The sequence below is a fragment of the Salvia miltiorrhiza genome, chromosome 5 (assembly GCF_028751815.1).
Source record: "Salvia miltiorrhiza cultivar Shanhuang (shh) chromosome 5, IMPLAD_Smil_shh, whole genome shotgun sequence".
Classification (NCBI taxonomy): Eukaryota; Viridiplantae; Streptophyta; class Magnoliopsida; order Lamiales; family Lamiaceae; genus Salvia; species Salvia miltiorrhiza.
This window is the reverse complement of record NC_080391.1, coordinates 22221711-22240571: the sequence shown is the minus strand read 5'-3', so window position 1 is coordinate 22240571 and position 18861 is coordinate 22221711. Positions and strand designations below refer to the sequence as shown.

At 39.5% G+C, this 18861-nt stretch overlaps 1 protein-coding gene across 1 annotated transcript; it reads right to left on the bottom strand.

The window, feature by feature from the left end:
- Nucleotides 1-15849: 15849 nt before the first annotated feature.
- Nucleotides 15850-18036, bottom strand: LOC130986740 (UDP-glucuronate 4-epimerase 6). Its single transcript, XM_057910244.1, has one exon. The coding sequence runs from the start codon at nucleotides 17698-17700 to the stop codon at nucleotides 16318-16320; it is 1383 nt and encodes a 460-aa protein (XP_057766227.1). The 5' UTR covers nucleotides 17701-18036; the 3' UTR covers nucleotides 15850-16317.
- Nucleotides 18037-18861: the final 825 nt, after the last annotated feature.

Here is an 18861-nt window from a genome sequence, read left to right as displayed (position 1 = left end):
TCCTTGCCTTCTCGGACAAGCAAATTCTGCAACCATTGGCAAAAGTTATCAGTTGATAATCATGGAAAGCCAATTACAGATATCTGATTCAGCCAAACTACAAACTACCACACAGAAACTAATAGGAACTTGAAGCTAATTTCAGTAACAAAGAATAAAGGATGCTAAAAATAAAGCAGCAATGCAGGGAAAGTATACAACGCAACATTGTTCTAACTTTTAAGTTCTAATGTAATTTCAGTAATGAAATTTCTGAAAAAGCCACCCAATATACTGAAATTAAAGAAGAGAATTTACTTAGCAGCGGCGGAATCCAACGGCGGCGACAGAGGGCTTGGCAGCGGTGGAATTCGACGGCGGCAGCAGAAGGCTTGGCAGCGGCCGGCGGCTGCAGCAGCCTAGGTCGCATTCGACGTTGTCTATTGATAAATAGACAACGTGTTTTCCATGTTTGTCGTCTATTTTCTGTAGTCTATGTCCATAATTCTTGTAGTGCTCTAGCCAATTGATAATCCTCCAAATCATCCATATCTGGACCTTCATCAGATAGTTGATTGGCATCTTCTGTAATTGTGTCATCACCATCAACTCTTCGCTGAAAATGTTGATTTATATCAGTATGCTCCACCTCAAACTAAGCAGCTTCATTTTTTGTAGTATCTGAGTTGATGCATTCCAGAAAAGGCATTTTATCTTCTAGGAATGTGACATTTCTCCCGATGATACACTTTTGATTACCAGGTTCAAGACGCCAAAGCTTATATCCTTTAATTCCCTTAGGATAGCCAAACATTATGCACTTTATAGCTCTTGGTTGGAGTTTATCATGTCCAGTATGTGCAAAAGCTTGGCACCAAAAACCTTTAAGTAATCATATTCACAAGCCCTTCATTTCCAAACCTCATTAGGGACTTTGAACCAAGGACAGCAGATGGGCATTTGTTTATCAGATAACATGCAGTATACACAGCATCACCCTAGAACTTCATTGGCATGCCTGAGCTTGTGAGCATACATCTCACTCTCTCCAATGTTGTTCTGTTCATCTTTTCAATTACCTCATTCTGTTGGGGATTTGCAGGATAAGTCATATACTTAGCATTTGTTCCTAATTCCATTATGCTCTCCTACGTCAACCAAGCAAAGGCCTGTTTGGGAGTAATCCCTTCTTCAAAGCCTTTCTTCTTTCCCAAAATCTTGATTCCCAGCAATAGCTTCCACTTCAGAAACCCATCTTCGTCGCGGAGCAGCCCCACCCCCACCTCGACCCTCAGCCCCAGTCTTAGCCCAAGGCCCTTATCCTACACTGCTGTGCTCAATGGCTCCAGCACCACCGCTAATAACAACGACTCGGTGTTCGCTAATATTTTCACCACGCCGCAAGTATACGGGTAGTTGTAATATATGGAAGCAAGGTCGTATCCCACAAGGATTAGTAGTTCAATCTAGTGATTATCCTAATTCATTTTACTCGACTATTTAGACTAAACGATTGAGTGATTGGTTTGATTATCTAACTAAATACTTAACAAGTGCAAAGACAAATAAAAATCAAATAAGCAAAGTGGATAAATAAGATGATTAAGGCGATTTAGGGACTAGGCATCGATAATTAAGCAAAAGACTTCAATTATAGCTCAATATTAATCTTGACAATCCTAATTATCTAGAGTGATCTCCCAACTAGTTCTAGCCCCCTCCCGGACGACTAGAACGGTAGATTACGGGTCATAGTTGCCGTCCCCGGTCAACTTCTAACCTATAACTCCCAAAAGCACACAAAGATCGACATACTCTCACCCAACTCTCAACCTCCCGGTTATCGAATTGATATGTTTCAAACACCTTATCTATTGCAATTATTCTCTCCCGATTCAAATTGCAAATTAGAAATGCATAGAATGTGGCCAACAAACCATACAAGAAATAAAACAAGGGTTTGAAAAGATAATGTGCAAAGGAACAAACAAGATTTATATTGAGCACAAATAATCAATCCATTACAATAATCATCTAGCCTAATCCCCGAATCAAAGAGAAATTTAGCCTATCATTGTCACGACCGCACTTGCTAAGGATAGCAAATTCGGGAAAACCGCGACTAAGGGAGGGAATTTAGGAGCGGGATTTAGAAAGGGCATATTCGTTTTCTTGATGACTCGACTTGTATAAAGAAATCAATCGAAATATCTAGATATCAACGAAGGCCACAAGGGGACCGTACATAATATTATCCCAAAACGGGGTACTCAATGGTTTTAGTACATTATTAGATAATACATATTGTTTGACAAATGACATAATATCTTAACATAATCAGTGTTCGCAGCGGAATAATTATAACTTGAGTATATGTATGAAGACATATACTCCACTCTGAGGTTCTCGTCCTAAATTGACAAAAGCTCCGCTTGCACACTACATCCTCAATCACAGCTCAACCTGCACATTTAAAAATACATGCAGGGCTAAGTACAAAAGTACTTAGTGGACACTTGCCGAAATTTACATACATACATAATATTTTATTGTCAAGCCTTTCAACAGTAGTAAGATACGAGGGTTTTCCTTTAAAGACTCGTATTTACCAAACATAATATCATTTCTTTCATCAATAACCCGCGCAGGTATTTTATATCATTAATCACCATATCAGTAACTCGTGCCGAGAGGGAGGCCTCCCTCTACGGACACTATGATCGGCCAACCCGCTAGATGACTCACGATCACAAGGGTGTACACTAATTCCGAAGGGATTTGCGGTCCCATCCAGAATCCGAATTCGATTAACATCAGATAGGCAATTAATAATAAAACATAAAGCATTTAGGCATTGACAATATCATTCAAATTCATAAGCATAAATTCTTAACAATTCTACTATATGGTTTTAGTTTATACGTAAGAAAGCCCACCTGAATAGCAGACTCACAGGTTTAGCTCTAACTCTGGTGCTTGACCTTTAATCCGAGAAAATAAAATAAGATTCTAATTCTCGAAAAATCTCAATAAATGAGGATGCGTGAAATGATTATGCATGACTCATATTCCTTTAATTAAATTATGAGATGCTAATCCTATTTAAGGAATTAAAGCTCGTCTTATGAGGTCGGATTATTAATCTTTAATAATCTACTCATCTTAAAATAATCTAATTCACTTACTAATTAATAATTAGTAAGTCTTAAAATCTTCTCTAATTAAACTTAATAGAATAATTATGAAGTCCCAATTAAAATAAATAATCAAGGCACAAAAGGAATTTAATTCGAGCCAAAATGAACAAATTCGAAGCCCAGTGCATTAATAATATTAGGCCCAACATCAATTAAATTCTAGAGCCCAACAAATGAGGCCCAAGATAATAAATTCATGAAGCCCAATAAGTGAGCCCATCATCACCCTTAAAAATAATTAGTAAATTTAAATATTAATCACTAATTAAAATAATTAGGATTAATGAAGAGGCCTAAAATAATAATTCTTATTGGGTTAAATAAATAAATTCCATTGGACTTAATCAATTAAATCGTAGGAGCCCAAGTAATATAAATTCGAGACCCATTATTAATAAATAATAGGAGTCCAAGTAATAATTAATGTGGACTGGAAAGAATTAATCTTAGTCCAATAGACACTTTAATCGGCCCAAATGACGAATTAACAGCTGGGCTGAACTAAACAAATCTGAAACAGGCCCAATAGAATTAAATAAATTCCAGCCCAAGAACATTAAATAAATTCGGCCCAGATAGAAATAAAAAGATGGCCCAATGAATTAATCCCCGGCCCAACAAATAAAATGAACTAGGCCCAATAAAAGAGTCCAAAAATTTCGGCCCAAACCCGGCTCAAATCCGGCTCCCTTTTCTTTCAAAATCAATCACTAACACACTCTTTTTTAATTAATCAACAAATCCCCCTTTTTTTAAAGTTGTCGATTCTTTCTCTATCTTTTTATTAAAAACATAACACTTTTCCTATCTCTCACAAATCACCATCATCGGTTCTTCCCCTTTTTTTTTTTTAAAAGCAGAACCCACCATCTCTTAATTAAAGCAAAACATTCTTCTCTCTTAATTCAAAACTCACGCTGCATCTCTCCCTTTTTTTTTTTATTATTAAAAGCATACACTCCCTCTCTCTCAATTATTAAGAAAAGAAACACTGCAACATCTCTTTCTCCTTCTCACAACAGTGCTCGGCTCTCTCTCTCAAACAAGAAAAAGAACGCTGCTCCCATCTCTCTCTCTCTCTCTCGAATCTCCTCCGGCCGCCTCCTCACGAGCTCCACCGCGGACGGTTCCAGCGAACATCGTCGACTGGGAGTCATCGCCGACGTCTGGAGCGGCTGCTGCTTCTCCCGTTGCCGCAGACTGCTGCTGTTCGCCGGAGTCGCGGGCTGCTGTTGCAGAGCTCCGACAGCCACCACCGTCGTCGGCTGCCGCTACTTCTCTCTGCTCTGGGCCGCGACCAGCGGCGCTTGGCCTTTGGCCGCGCCGTCCCGCTCAGCCGCCTGGAACTGCTGCTGCTCGCCCGGAGTCCGCCGACTGCTGCTGTTCGTCGAGTCGGCGAGAGATGGCAGAACAGCTGCTGCCGCCGATAGAGGCCATCTCGCCGTTTGGTGCCGCCGCCATCGGCTGCCGCTGCCTCGCCCAAAGCCGACTCCCGGAGTTGCCGTTCGTCGTAGCGAAGGTCTCGGCAGTTCGTCATTGCCTCCCTCTCGGTTTATCTCTCTTCGATAGGTTTGTAGATTTGAAAAAGTTTTACATAAAACTCAAGTTTGTGTAAAGATTTGATTATGGAATCAAAACTTGATTTTTTTCTGTACTCTAGTTTAGTTATATAGAGGTTCTATTTCTGATTTCTTGCAAAGGTTTGATGCGTATGCAAATACTGAAAACTGTAAAATGATATATTGCTTGCTAATGAATTCTATTGAACATAAACACTTGTATAAGGAATGAAGTTGAAGAACTTTGAGATTAATATATACCTTGTTCTGCTGAAGTTTGGAACTCAAAACGAACACTCTGTATTATAGAATTAGCAATTGAAGGTTGTGGTTTTAAAACTGATTCGTTTGAGTTAATTTATAGGCGAATTGCTGCGACAATGGAATTTATGAATGTGGAATTTTTGTGAGTGAAAATCGGCTGCGCCTGAACAAATAAGATTTGCTGCGGCTGTATCTGTATCTTTGAAAAAAATGAGATTTGCTGTTGAAAACTGAGATTTTGGTTGAAGAATTAATGAGATTAAATTTGTTGTTTGACAAATTAGATTTGTCTGTTGAATACTTGAGATTTTGCTTGCAGCAATTTTGTTGACTACGTAAGAGTGAAATAAAAACTAAGCACGGGTGAGAATAGAGTGGCTGAGGGAGCATGGCGTGCTAGATTTAATACACGGAATAATATCTAAATTTATATCGTAGATTTAATTCTTCACAAGCCGGAATAAATTCACGACTCAAGAAATAAATAAATAAAAAAAAATAGAAAATTAATTCTATTGTGATTAATAATTAACATGACTTAACTAAGTCAGTTATGAATCTGAACTGAATAATTATTGGCTTACTCAATAATTCTCATCGTGGTTTTACTCCCGCGAAGCTAACTGGCTTAGAAATAAAATAATAACCATGCTTCAATTAGAAAATAATTCAGTGTCATAAGCTGAATTTAAATCATAAATAATTACTGGGCTTGATTTACTGAAAGATGAGATAATAATTATCGTATTACTGGATTTAAATATAATAAAAGAGCGGGTTGTTACAATCATGTTCAACAATAACATACCCAATGAAAAGAGAAACATAAATGAAAAAGAGAGAAAGAATGAACAAATCCTATTGAGAAGCTTGCTTCAATCTTCTCTCATCTTCAATCCTTCTTCAAATGGGTAGGAATGAGTATGAATGTTGGGGATTAGGGCTTGGATATGGAGGTAGGAATGTTGGGGATGATGAATAATGTGAGGAAAAGGGGAAAAATGGGGTTTAAGGGCTGAAAAACGCGACTGGGGCCCACTTGGGGATGCTCCGCTCTTTTCCCGCGGTCACGGCCCGCGCCCGCGGCCGGCAAACGTGGGGGAGAGTCAGGGGACCCGCGGTCCCGCCCCGTGGCCGCGGGTGGTGACCGCGGGTTTCTCCTGAGTCGGGAACAGCTGACCCGCGGTCTTACCCCGCGGCCGCGGGTGGTGACCGCGGGGGTACTGGGCGTTTTGCACAGTCCGCTCGTTTTGCTCCGTTCTCCCTCGTCCGGACTCGGATTTGGTCGCCGTTTGCGCTCACGGATTCCTCTCGAGACGTACTTCAATATCATATCTTCAAAATCCTCCAATTAATCCTTGATTTTTCCTGAAATTACTCCAAAACTACACAAAGATATCAAATCTTCATAAAACTAAATATTCGGGCACAAACAAGCATTCACAAGCAAAACATGAAGGGAAATGACAACAAATCATGTGGAATTGAGGTACGAAAACCATGTTTGTCAACCCCCCCAAACTTAAAGCGTTGTTTGTCCCCAAACAATAAAGAGAAGAGAAATAAAAGGTAACAAACATGTGAGAATGAATTGGTGTCATTTCAAGGGCTTCAATTTTTTTTTCAAAATATTTCACTAGTGTATCACAAGTAGATATGCATTTCAAGAAGTCACAAGTGATAGTAAGTTCAACATTATAGCCTCCAACCTTGAATCCTCACAAGGTGGATGTTTCAATGATGCACTCGACTCTCAAGTGTTTAGAATGGACGTGTTTACACTCAATTCGAAACAATGCATGCAATCCACCATAGGCTTGCCATTTGTCATAACTCTCTATGCTTCAATGTGTTATAAATAGAGATCAAAAAGGGCTTTCATTAGGTTGTAATGAGGGCTCTTTGGTAAGGTGAGTAGTTTTTTTTAGGCAAAGTGACTCATCCCACAATCTATCAATCACAATGAACAAATCAACTTCACCATTTCTCTTTTCTAATCAATCAAAAACCAATATCCCCACATTTCTTCTTTTCACCCTTAGTGATACTTATCAAGACCATGATTCAAAAGGCAAATCACTCCCCTTTGTACTATTTTATTTCAACATTTCTTTTTGCTTTCTTTTTCTTTTCTTTTCTTTTGGAGCTCATAGGGGACTAGTGATTTTCACTCAATCAAAGTTAGACAAGTAATTTCAATCATTTCCCAACTATTTTCATCAAAGTAACCACTAACAATCTAAGTTCTACCCCTTTATCATTGGTTCATTAAAAGAAAGGCTACAAGGCACGAAAGGGGTAAACTAGGATCAAATGAGAATTTGGACACAATTTGAGTTAAGTGGCTAACAAAGATGGCCTTAAATCACTTCAATATTAACAACACATCTACTTTTATTTTCAAGAAAGGACTCATGGCAAGTTCTAGAGATCAACACACATGCTCAAATGATTTACACTCAAGAACAAAATGAGATTGTAAATGTATGACAATCAAAGGCTCAATTCTTACAAGCTCATTTTCAAGTTCTTGGAGGCAAAACATTTAACTCACTTGTCACAAGTTCAAACTTTTCATGCATAATCCACAAGTGATACACACAATTTTTCCAAGAAACGAAATTCATATCATAAGCCCAACACACATTTCATCCAACTCATGTTTTTCAACAATCAAGCTCAAACTCAAGAGACATGGAAAAGCTCAAGAAAATAGACAAAATCTCATTATTCGAAAACTAAACTAACTAAATAAATAAACAACGGAATAAATGAGATAAGTAACCCATCTTCACCCTCCCCCCAAACTTATTTCACACAAAGGAGAAATAAGTCTGGATGAAGGAGAAAATGGTCACTTGTCTCGTACTCACAAGCGAGGTGGAGGCTTAGGCGGTGGCCATTTCTCATCAAATTTGCAAGCTCCATCCGCCGCGATCCAAAAATATGGTGGCTTTGCAATTCTTGAGACATCCCGAGCGTCATGGTAATCTCGTTCACCATCTAGAGTATCACCACACTCAAACAATTCCTTATTAGGCAAATCAAAATAAAAATCAAAAGATGAACATAAATAAAAGTGAAAGAAGCAAGCCTTCGTAGAATCGCCCGTGTCGAGGTAAGGATCGACAAAATTTATGACTTTGCATTCTTTGAAGCTTGTGCAGTCTTCATCTTTTTGGAATTGTAGAGGTTGCATTGGAAAAGTTGGGCTCTCGACTTCAAGGGATTTGGAGAATTGATCCTCATCTTCTTCAACTTCTTGAGGCTCTTCACTTAGCATTGGCATTGGTTCCTCATACAAGGTTCCATTTTGTAGGCTAATGGCCATGCACACATCATCAATTCGCTTTTGATTTTCCATAGTGGTAGCCAAAGACTTTCTTTGCTCTTCTAGCATAACATCCGAGTTTGCTATACTTTTTTCTATCCAAGCTTGTGTATCTATGAAGCATTGTAGAAGATCGTCTCTAACATTCGGTTTCTCCTCTTGATAGTACCGATTTCCCCCTTGAAAGCTTTCTTTAGTGAAATAAGAATTTTCATAATTCCAACTATTGAAATGGTCCTCATACTCCAATGGTGATTGCCACTCCATGGCATTGCACCCCATGTCATAATACTCGCCATAAGAAGGTGTGGGTTGGAAGGCTTCTTGAATAAATGGTTGCCTACAATTTCTTTTTGCTTCTAAAACTCGCAACTTAAGTTGCATCATCGCCAATTGTAGTTCGAGTTGCTCAACCAACTCATTCCTTCCATCATCCATTTAATATTTTTGGTGTTGTGTAACAATTTTCTTTTTCATCACCCTACCAACCAACAAAACAACGAGTCAAAACAAACATCTTAAGATAGAAAACAAAAATAAATCAAGTAAAATGTCTAAAGTAGTTAAGCACAATGATTCAAAATATCACAAACAATCAAACTAAACTAATCCCCGGCAACGGCGCCAAAAACTTGTTCGCTAATATTTTCACCACGCCGCAAGTATACGGGTAGTTGTAATATATGGAAGCAAGGTCGTATCCCACAAGGATTAGTAGTTCAATCTAGTGATTATCCTAATTCATTTTACTCGACTATTTAGACTAAACGATTGAGTGATTGGTTTGATTATCTAACTAAATACTTAACAAGTGCAAAGACAAATAAAAATCAAATAAGCAAAGTGGATAAATAAGATGATTAAGGCGATTTAGGGACTAGGCATCGATAATTAAGCAAAAGACTTCAATTATAGCTCAATATTAATCTTGACAATCCTAATTATCTAGAGTGATCTCCCAACTAGTTCTAGCCCCCTCCCGGACGACTAGAACGGTAGATTACGGGTCATAGTTGCCGTCCCCGGTCAACTTCTAACCTATAACTCCCAAAAGCACACAAAGATCGACATACTCTCACCCAACTCTCAACCTCCCGGTTATCGAATTGATATGTTTCAAACACCTTATCTATTGTAATTATTCTCTCCCGATTCAAATTGCAAATTAGAAATGCATAGAATGTGGCCAACAAACCATACAAGAAATAAAACAAGGGTTTGAAAAGATAATGTGCAAAGGAACAAACAAGATTTATATTGAGCACAAATAATCAATCCATTACAATAATCATCTAGCCTAATCCCCGAATCAAAGAGAAATTTAGCCTATCATGTTCAACAATAACATACCCAATGAAAAGAGAAACATAAATGAAAAAGAGAGAAAGAATGAACAAATCCTATTGAGAAGCTTGCTTCAATCTTCTCTCATCTTCAATCCTTCTTCAAATGGGTAGGAATGAGTATGAATGTTGGGGATTAGGGCTTGGATATGGAGGTAGGAATGTTGGGGATGATGAATAATGTGAGGAAAAGGGGAAAAATGGGGTTTAAGGGCTGAAAAACGCGACTGGGGCCCACTTGGGGATGCTCCGCTCTTTTCCCGCGGTCACGGCCCGCGCCCGCGGCCGGCAAACGTGGGGGAGAGTCAGGGGACCCGCGGTCCCGCCCCGTGGCCGCGGGTGGTGACCGCGGGTGTCTCCTGAGTCGGGAACAGCTGACCCGCGGTCTTACCCCGCGGCCGCGGGTGGTGACCGCGGGGTACTGGGCGTTTTGCACAGTCCGCTCGTTTTGCTCCGTTCTCCCTCGTCCGGACTCGGATTTGGTCGCCGTTTGCGCTCACGGATTCCTCTCGAGACGTACTTCAATATCATATCTTCAAAATCCTCCAATTAATCCTTGATTTTTCCTGAAATTACTCCAAAACTACACAAAGATATCAAATCTTCATAAAACTAAATATTCGGGCACAAACAAGCATTCACAAGCAAAACATGAAGGGAAATGACAACAAATCATGTGGAATTGAGGTACGAAAACCATGTTTGTCACTCGGCTACGTCAAGCTTCAATTTTGACGGCGATATCGAGTTTTTTAATGACTCGGTGGTGGATCTCATGAAGAGCTAGAGCAAGAAGAGTGATTCTCTGTTGTTCCCTTATCGTGAGTAGTCGACCACCCAAAATTAAATTGTTTGGAGGCTATGATTATAGGGTATTTAATTTGAGGTTATGGACATAGGGTAAAGTAGTAAATATATAATTATTTATTATTATTATTATTATTATTATTATTATTATTATTATTATTATTATTATTATTTTATATGAGAGACTATATTAAGTAAAATGGGGTTTATGAATATATACTCATTAATTTGCTACCTTTGCGACAGCCGATTGCACATCCGCCTCTAAGAGGATTTAATCGAATATATTTGAACACGATTTGGTCCTATCGAGCCATAATTCGTAGAACTTATTTTTTATAAATATTATTGTAATATTTTTTAATTATTTCTTTTTTAAAAAATTAATGTAATGTTTAATTTTAATTATTGAAATTTATGTTGTTAAATTTAATGTTAAAATTAATTAAAAATAACATTAAAAATAAAGATAAAATAAAAAAAATTAAGTTCCCGAATGCATAGATTCCTAATGTGGGGAAGAGGCTCAGAAATGGTAGGGACCATTTACGAGCCCCTTTTGAGGCTCATAGATGTAGATGCTCTTATAAGTTTTCCATGGTTGAAACTCCTTCCCCACCCATTTCTTTTCCTCGCTTAACACCCCTCAAACCCAGTTTCTTCCATGACTGAGGATCTAGATTTTTAAAAAAAAATACTCGAAGGGTGAGGGTTAGACAGATCCCAAACTTGTAAATATACCATCAACAAGTATCCCATACGCGACGCTACCCAAAAGTGACAACGTCCAGTAGAACCCAAAGGGAAAAGCAAAAATCAAACAGAACAAAACCATACATAGATATAGCCCAAAAGTGACTACATCTAGAAAACAAAGGAAACAACATCAACAAGGAAACAAAGCCAAACAAACAAACTATCAACATGGCATCTGAAATGAAAGTTAGGATAACTAAGTTGGTCCATCCTAACCATATCAAGAATATGACGAGGAGCAGAAAAACAGTCGAAAGTAGTCAGCGCATGGACCTGATACCCATTACTCACCATAAAGTAAGCAGGTCGGTTTGTCTCGCGGTGTATATGAGTGAAACGGACTTGCCGATGCCGAATAAGTTGTCGGATCCAGGCAACAGTATGACATATACTAGCATGACCGTAGTGCCCAACAGACATGAGCAGAACGATTGCCGCAACATCCAGCTCAACCCAAAGAAAGAAATAGCCAGTCTAAGATCCTCGAGCAGAGCAGCTAACTCAACCTCAAAACTGAAAGTTGGCAGCACAAGGGGTGCAGAAAGTAGTAAGGAAGGCGCTAGTATGGTCAATCACCACTCCTCCACCAGCACCTCGCTGCATCTGAGAGTCGTAAGAACCATCTAGAATTTTTTTATTGTGGGGGCACAAATTAACTATAAATATAAAATAAGTTAACAAAAAATTACTCCATTTATCCACGAAAAATAGTATAATTGTGTGTTGGACACGAATTTTAATTAAGTTGTTAAAATTATTGTATTAAGTAGAAATATAAAAATAAATGTACAATTTGTAGGCGTAGTGTTAATACAAAAAAAATGGAATAAATGTATATTATTAGTTAAAAATTGGAATAAAAGTACAATTTATACGTAAATAAGATGTAATAGCTCAAAAGGTGAAGTGATTTTTTTTTCGTAGACAAATAAAAATAGGTAAGCGGTACTCTTATGTGGACGGAGGGAATATCACATAATGCGTAATGTATTGAGGATTGAGAGTTTAAAATGTTGCTTATTTATTATATATTTTAATTAAATATATATACAAATATATATATATATATATATATATATATATATATATATTTGTAAAAAAAAATAAAAAAATTATGAGGGGCATGTGCCCCCACACTGGGGTTTGTAGATCCGTCTCTGGCTGAAACTCCCTCCCCTACCCATTTGTTTTCCTCGCTGGACAACCCAACAATTCTTTCTTCCATCGCTGAAAGTCATTTTTTTTTGTACCGCAATTCTTCAATCCTCAATGCTCTAGTTTTTCTCACTCATTGGAATCCCTCATCTCACGCCCAATTCTTTCTCCTCCGCTGATACACCCACCCTTCCCGAACCTCAGCAACACCACCGATCCCGAAGAAGCCTTTCCCCACCGAAAAATTTCATCATTTAATCTTCGCCACCGCTCCCAACACCCAAAACACACCCAACCCGAAAAACTTCATCTTCTCTCTTCCCCGCCACCCCCAACACTCGAAACATCCAACACATAAGAAATTACAAAAACATAAATATATCCACAAGAAATTCCATCAATTACAAAAAGTGAAATTATAAAAATAGACAAAAAATTACAGAGGTAGATAAAGGCAGACGGAGGAGATGGATAGTATTGGTTGATGAAGATTTAAACTCGGTCACTATTCAAGGCCCCAATAAGAATCAAAGGCTCAGCAACCAATATTTTTACATAGCGTCAACAATATTTTTTGCACGAGCCAGTCTCCTATCTCGGGCCTTAGTGATAACAAATTAAGGATACCAAACAGACGTTTAGCCCACATGCCTTTTCTATCTTGAGCTAATTGGGGCTACCAAAAGAGCCTTAGACATAGAAGTTACAATCTAGGAGAGCCACAACCGCCCATAATTAAGGATGTTCGGTCCATAAAATAGCCATTGTCGTCTCTTCTTCCATTGCTAGATATCCAAATTAATGCTTGCCAATCTAGAACCATTGTCGGCCGGGCGACAATAGCTCTATTGTGGGCGGCAGTGGCGTCGACAATGACTTTAATTTATTTTCTTTATTTTTATGTAATTTATAACTTTATGAAGAAACAAGAAATAAGTACAACTCACTTCACATAATATGTGTAAGAAGAAAACAAATATCCAATCAACATCCTTCCATCTTAAATATGAATGTTTTCTGTATGTTTTTATAAAATCTTAAGAAAAGTAGGTAATTTTAATCATCAACACTTTTTTTATTTGATCATCCTATGGGCCTGTTTGATATGGGTTTATAGGTAGGATAAATTAAATTAATACAGATTAGTGTGATGTTTGATATCATGTGCAGTTAATATGGTCAACTTCTACTTAATCCTACTTCTCCATGCTATTTTGTGGGATTAACCCATACTAATAATCCGCCCACCCCCCCTCGGATAAATTTAATACTGAGAAGTTGGATAAAAATTCTGCTACCCTTCCTCACGCATATCGATGCAAATGCCCAAGTAATGGTGGACACACATGATATTTTTAAAATTATGTGAGGATAGTTTTGGTATTAGATAATATAATCCAACATAATCCTATGGATATCAAACATAATATAGGATTAAGTAGCCATGATATCAAACACCCATAAAATAATATAAATCCACACTAATCCACACTAATTTCTCAAGATAATTTTAATTCTAATCAATCCTAAACTGCAAATCAAACGGTCCTATGTATATAGAGAGATGTGGTTCCGGTGGAGGGATGAAAACAAAATTTAAGGTAAGAGAGTGAGGTTTTTGTTGATTACATTTGCAGCTTTGGTGGGGCAACAAATCAGAAGGGAAGTACGCAAAACTATGAGGTCCATTTCTTGAAATAGTAAAGACACCATAAAAAAACTTAAAAAAATATGTCAGCTTTTTCCCACAGAGTGACCACTGCTGCTTCTACAAGTAGAAGAAGCATTCCATGATTTTTGACTGGTCCTTTTTGGGGTTTCTATAACTTCTAGATTTAGAGGGTGCCCACTGTTTCTTTATCATAGATACAGCTCCACTTTTTTCACCTATTCAAAAAGGACTCTAACTAACTAAAGTTGAAATATGGTTAGTTCAGCATTTTCAATTATGATGTTGCTATAGGACAAAAGTCACTCTACTAGTCTGCCTCGTGATTGAGATAACTAAATTGGTGGGATGATAATTTCATAAGTAAATATATTAATATTGTAAATATTTTGTAGATTGCGATATTATGTAAGCATTTAAAAAAAATGGTGCATTCGATGTTCAGTTCAAGTTGTTACATGCACCATGTAAATCCAAGTAATTTTAATGGTTAATGGTAGTTTATGGCTCGAAATTTAAAGTTATTTGTCAAAATGATCCGAATTTTACAATATACAAAAAATAGCGTGAATATTGAAGTTATTTGTAAAATGACATGGAGTTTAAAAGATATGAAAAGATAACATGAATTTTAAAGTTATTTGTATAAATAGCCTGAACTTTGAAGTCATTTATAAAAATAGCATGAACTTTAAAATATACAAAAAAAATTAACATGAACTTTGAAATTATTTGAAAATTGACGCGAACTTTATTAAATACAAAAAATGACTTCAAAATTCGGACTTTTTTTTGTAGTTTTAAAGTTCGAATCATTTTTACGTATTACTTCAAAATAATGCAGCATGATATCTGATTAACGTTTGTCAAAGCTTTCAAAATTTGGTCTATATAGTGCCAGGCAAGAGTATAATTAATGTTTAATTATCATCATAATGCAAACAACATTTTTGACATATATATAGTTAAAGAAATGGAAGGGGGTCATATACGTGCCTGCCAAATCTTTATTAGGAAATGGTTAAATTAATTTATCGAAAGATGTTACTCCCTCCTTCCCCCTCCTTCCCACGAAACATGATTCAGTTTCCTTTTTAGATTGTCCCATGAAGCTTGACCTGTTTTTAAAAATGGTAAAAAATTTACCCTTCATTCACCTTTCCATTTTTTCATCTATCACATTTAACGCACAAAATATTAATTTCTTAATTTTCGTGCCGAAAAGAACTGGGTAATGCTTTGTGGGACGGAGGGAGTATTTATTTACATACAGCGGAATATCTACAATTTTAATGTCAAATAAGTGACGAATTGTTTTGATATAATATTATACGCACGCACAATGACGCTCGATGTTGAGTTTTTGATCCATTGATGATGTCATAAAATTTAATAAACAGTAATTCCTATGCAGTAACCTGCAAAGTAATTAGGCGTGACACACTAACTCACTTGAGAAACATTAATTGATTTGAACATGAGAACTTTTAACTATATAAATATCCATTCTATTACTATAAGTCATTCTCTCAATGGGATTGTATAGACAACATTTATCTTGTACTAATTGAACTTCTTTAACACATAAAAATGTATAATCTAAAGCAGCTGGATGATCTTGAAATAAAAATAATATAACAAGAATTATTAGTACTCAAAAAGTTAAATGCACTATAAAACGTCGAAATTAAGATAAGCCCCACTTTGCTATGAACTCATCAATCGTTAACAACTGTTATGGGACAACAATCATGGAGCCCCATCTTCATCATAATATGCAACTAAAATATACAAATCCAAAATTATCATCAATTTTGAGTATGATTAAATAAAAGCAAGGTACATATATATAGACAATTATTTAAAAGAAGAATCTCGATGCCTTCCTTGCACTAGCTATTCCAACAAATTATACAGTTGATGATACAATTGATGCCGGTTGATCTGAACCACTTCTTTTTTGTACAGATTCCAACCCTTTTTTCTTTCACCCTAATTTCATAGGATACATTATTGCAAATCCCAAATTCACAGATCTACACTTGCGTTGCCGCCGCCCCCTCCCATTTTTTTCTTCTTCTTTTCATTTCTATTTTTATATGAAAATCTATGCTCCTAATACTATAACAGCATCATGAATTGATCCAAATGCGTAGGCAGACAACATTTCTTCTATAAAAAAAAAAAAAAAAGGGAAGTGGAAAAATATAAATAAAGATGGACCCACCTCAGCTCCCCATGTGATGAATAAAAACGCTTAATCATCGGCGTGCACGTGAATTTCCTTTTTTACCCTGGACTGGATCCCGTAATACCCAACGTACCACTTGACGAACTTGGTGAGGCCGGCAGCGAGGTCGGTGGCGGGCTTGTAGGCGAAGTCCCTATAGGCCTGGCTCACATTAGCGTGTGTGTACGGAACGTCGCCGTTTCGGGGCATCTTGATGACGTGCTTCTTGGCCTTGGTCCCGAGCAGTGACTCGAGTATCCCGACGAGCTTCCCGACCGTCACGGGGGCCGTGTTGCCGAGGTTGTAGACCCTTAGCTGCGCGGGGGCCTGCTTCTTCCCGGCCTTGCCCGTGCTCTTCTCGGCCGTGTCGAGCGCCCCGACGCAGCCCTTCACGATGTCGTCGATGTAGGTGAAGTCACGCGCCACCTCCTTGTCCTCCTGCGTCACGTACACGTTGATCCCCTTGCCCTGCAGGATGTCCTTGGTGAAGAAGAAGTAGGCCATGTCGGGCCGCCCCCACGGCCCGTACACCGTGAAGAATCGGAGCCCGGTCATGGAGAGGCCGTAGATGTGGTTGTAGGTGTGCGCGATGGCCTCGCCGGCTTTCTTCGTGGCGGCGTAGAGGCTGGCGGGGCGGTCGGTGCGGTCGGACTCGGAGAAGGGGACCTGGGTGTTGAGGCCGTAGACGGAGCTGGACGAGGCCCACACGATGGCGGGCTGGGGATCGGCGGCCTTCGCCACCTCCAGGAGGGTCACGAAGCCGGCGATGTTGGAGTTCACGTAGGAGAGGGGGTTCTGCATGGCGTACCGGACGCCGGCCTGCGCGGCCAGGTGGAGGATGTGGCTGAAGGGGACCATGTCGAACAGCTTGTGGAGGAGGTCGGCGTCGTTGATGTCGCCGTCCACGATGTACACGCCGTGGGAGGCCAGGAGCTGCTGCCGCGCGCGCTTCAGGGAGGGGTCGTAGTAGGGATTGAAGTTGTCAAGGCCGAGGACGCCGTCGCCGCGCTTCTTGAGGGCCAGGGAGCAGTGGGAACCTACGAACCCGGCGGCGCCGGTGACCAGGACGGAGAAGCCGTTGGGGCGGCGGGGGGTGGAGGAGCGGCGGACCTGCTTCTCCCAGGCGGCGCCGCTGCCGTAGAAGGCGGAGGAGAGGAGGCTGTTGGCGGAATGGAGGTGGTGGTGGTGGTGGTCGGAGGAGGAGGAGGGGGAGAGGGGAGGGTAGTTGAGGGTGAAGAAGAAGATGAGGAGGAGGGCAACCAAAAGGGTCACGCGGAAGAGGAGCTTCGAAGAGGCTTGGAGCAGCTTCGTGCTGTTCACGCGCCGGATGTAGCTGTTGTATCGCTCCAGCTTCGTCGTCTTGCTCGTGTCGCCGCCGCCGCCGCCGCCTGTCATTGTGTGATATTGCATTGCAATTGCTGGGTTTTTCTTTTTTCTTTTTTACGATTGGGAAAGTGTTGTTATTTTATATGATCTTGTTGTTTTTGGAGTGGATCCGTTTTTAGTGAACCCTGAGTTGGGAAGGGTGTGAAGGGTTGGATTATAAAGAAGTTTTTGGAGGAAGAGATGAGATCGAAGGGGTGGGGTCGGGGGTGTGGGGGAATTACAAATTTTATAATAATGTTGAAATCGTTTATATAAAGTACTATGTAATTTATTTGTTTGTGAAATGGGCTGTGTTCGATTGAGATTTGTTACTTATGACTTATGAGAGCCACACTTTTCTTCTAAAAGTCTCATATTTCGTAACATGGTTTTTGTTAATAATTAAAGTACGCGTTCCAACAAATAATTATAGTTAGGAGTATGAATTGTGTGTGTCATCTTTCATGCTACCTTCGTACCCATAAGTTAGTCAATCTTTTACTCCCTCCATGCCAATAAATGTGGCTCCTTTCTTTTGGACACGGAGATTAAGAAAGAGATGAAAATTAAGAATGAGATGGTTATGTTTAATTAATTATGGTCCATTATAATTAATGATTTTTTTGCACCAATTTTTTCTTTTTCTTCAACCTAACATCTCAATGCATTGCGGTGGAAAAGGCAACGGCGCCGGCATCGACGCCGCCGCCGGTCACCCCTCACCCAAACCGAACTTCACCTCCCTCTCTCTCTCTCTCTCTTTCCCGTCCATGCACAGGCCACCTGAAAGCCGTGGAGGGTCAGGCGGAAATGGGGCAGAGAACCTCTGCGGCGGCGAAGCCTTCAAAGAGAGTGAGAAATCTGCTTCAGTAAATAAATGAGGGAAAGAAGGGAGCGTCGGCGGTGCGGCGGGGTGAGAGGGAGAGAACAGATCACAAAACAACAAATCTTGCAAAATCCTTCAAGAAATAAAGAGGAGAAGAGGAGATCTGAAACCATCTCAAACGTCGCCTTCACCTTCAAGCGGCTGCTGCTGGCGGGGGCGGCGGGGGTGAGAGGGAGAGAGAGAGAGAGAGAGAGAGCAAGGGGGTGGGCGGCGGGGCAAGAGGGAGAGAGAGGGAAAACAAGGGGGTGGGTGGAGGGAGCCAGGTTTGTGTGTGTGGGAGTTTATTTAATTAGGGTTTAGGTTTAGTTAGATATTTTAAT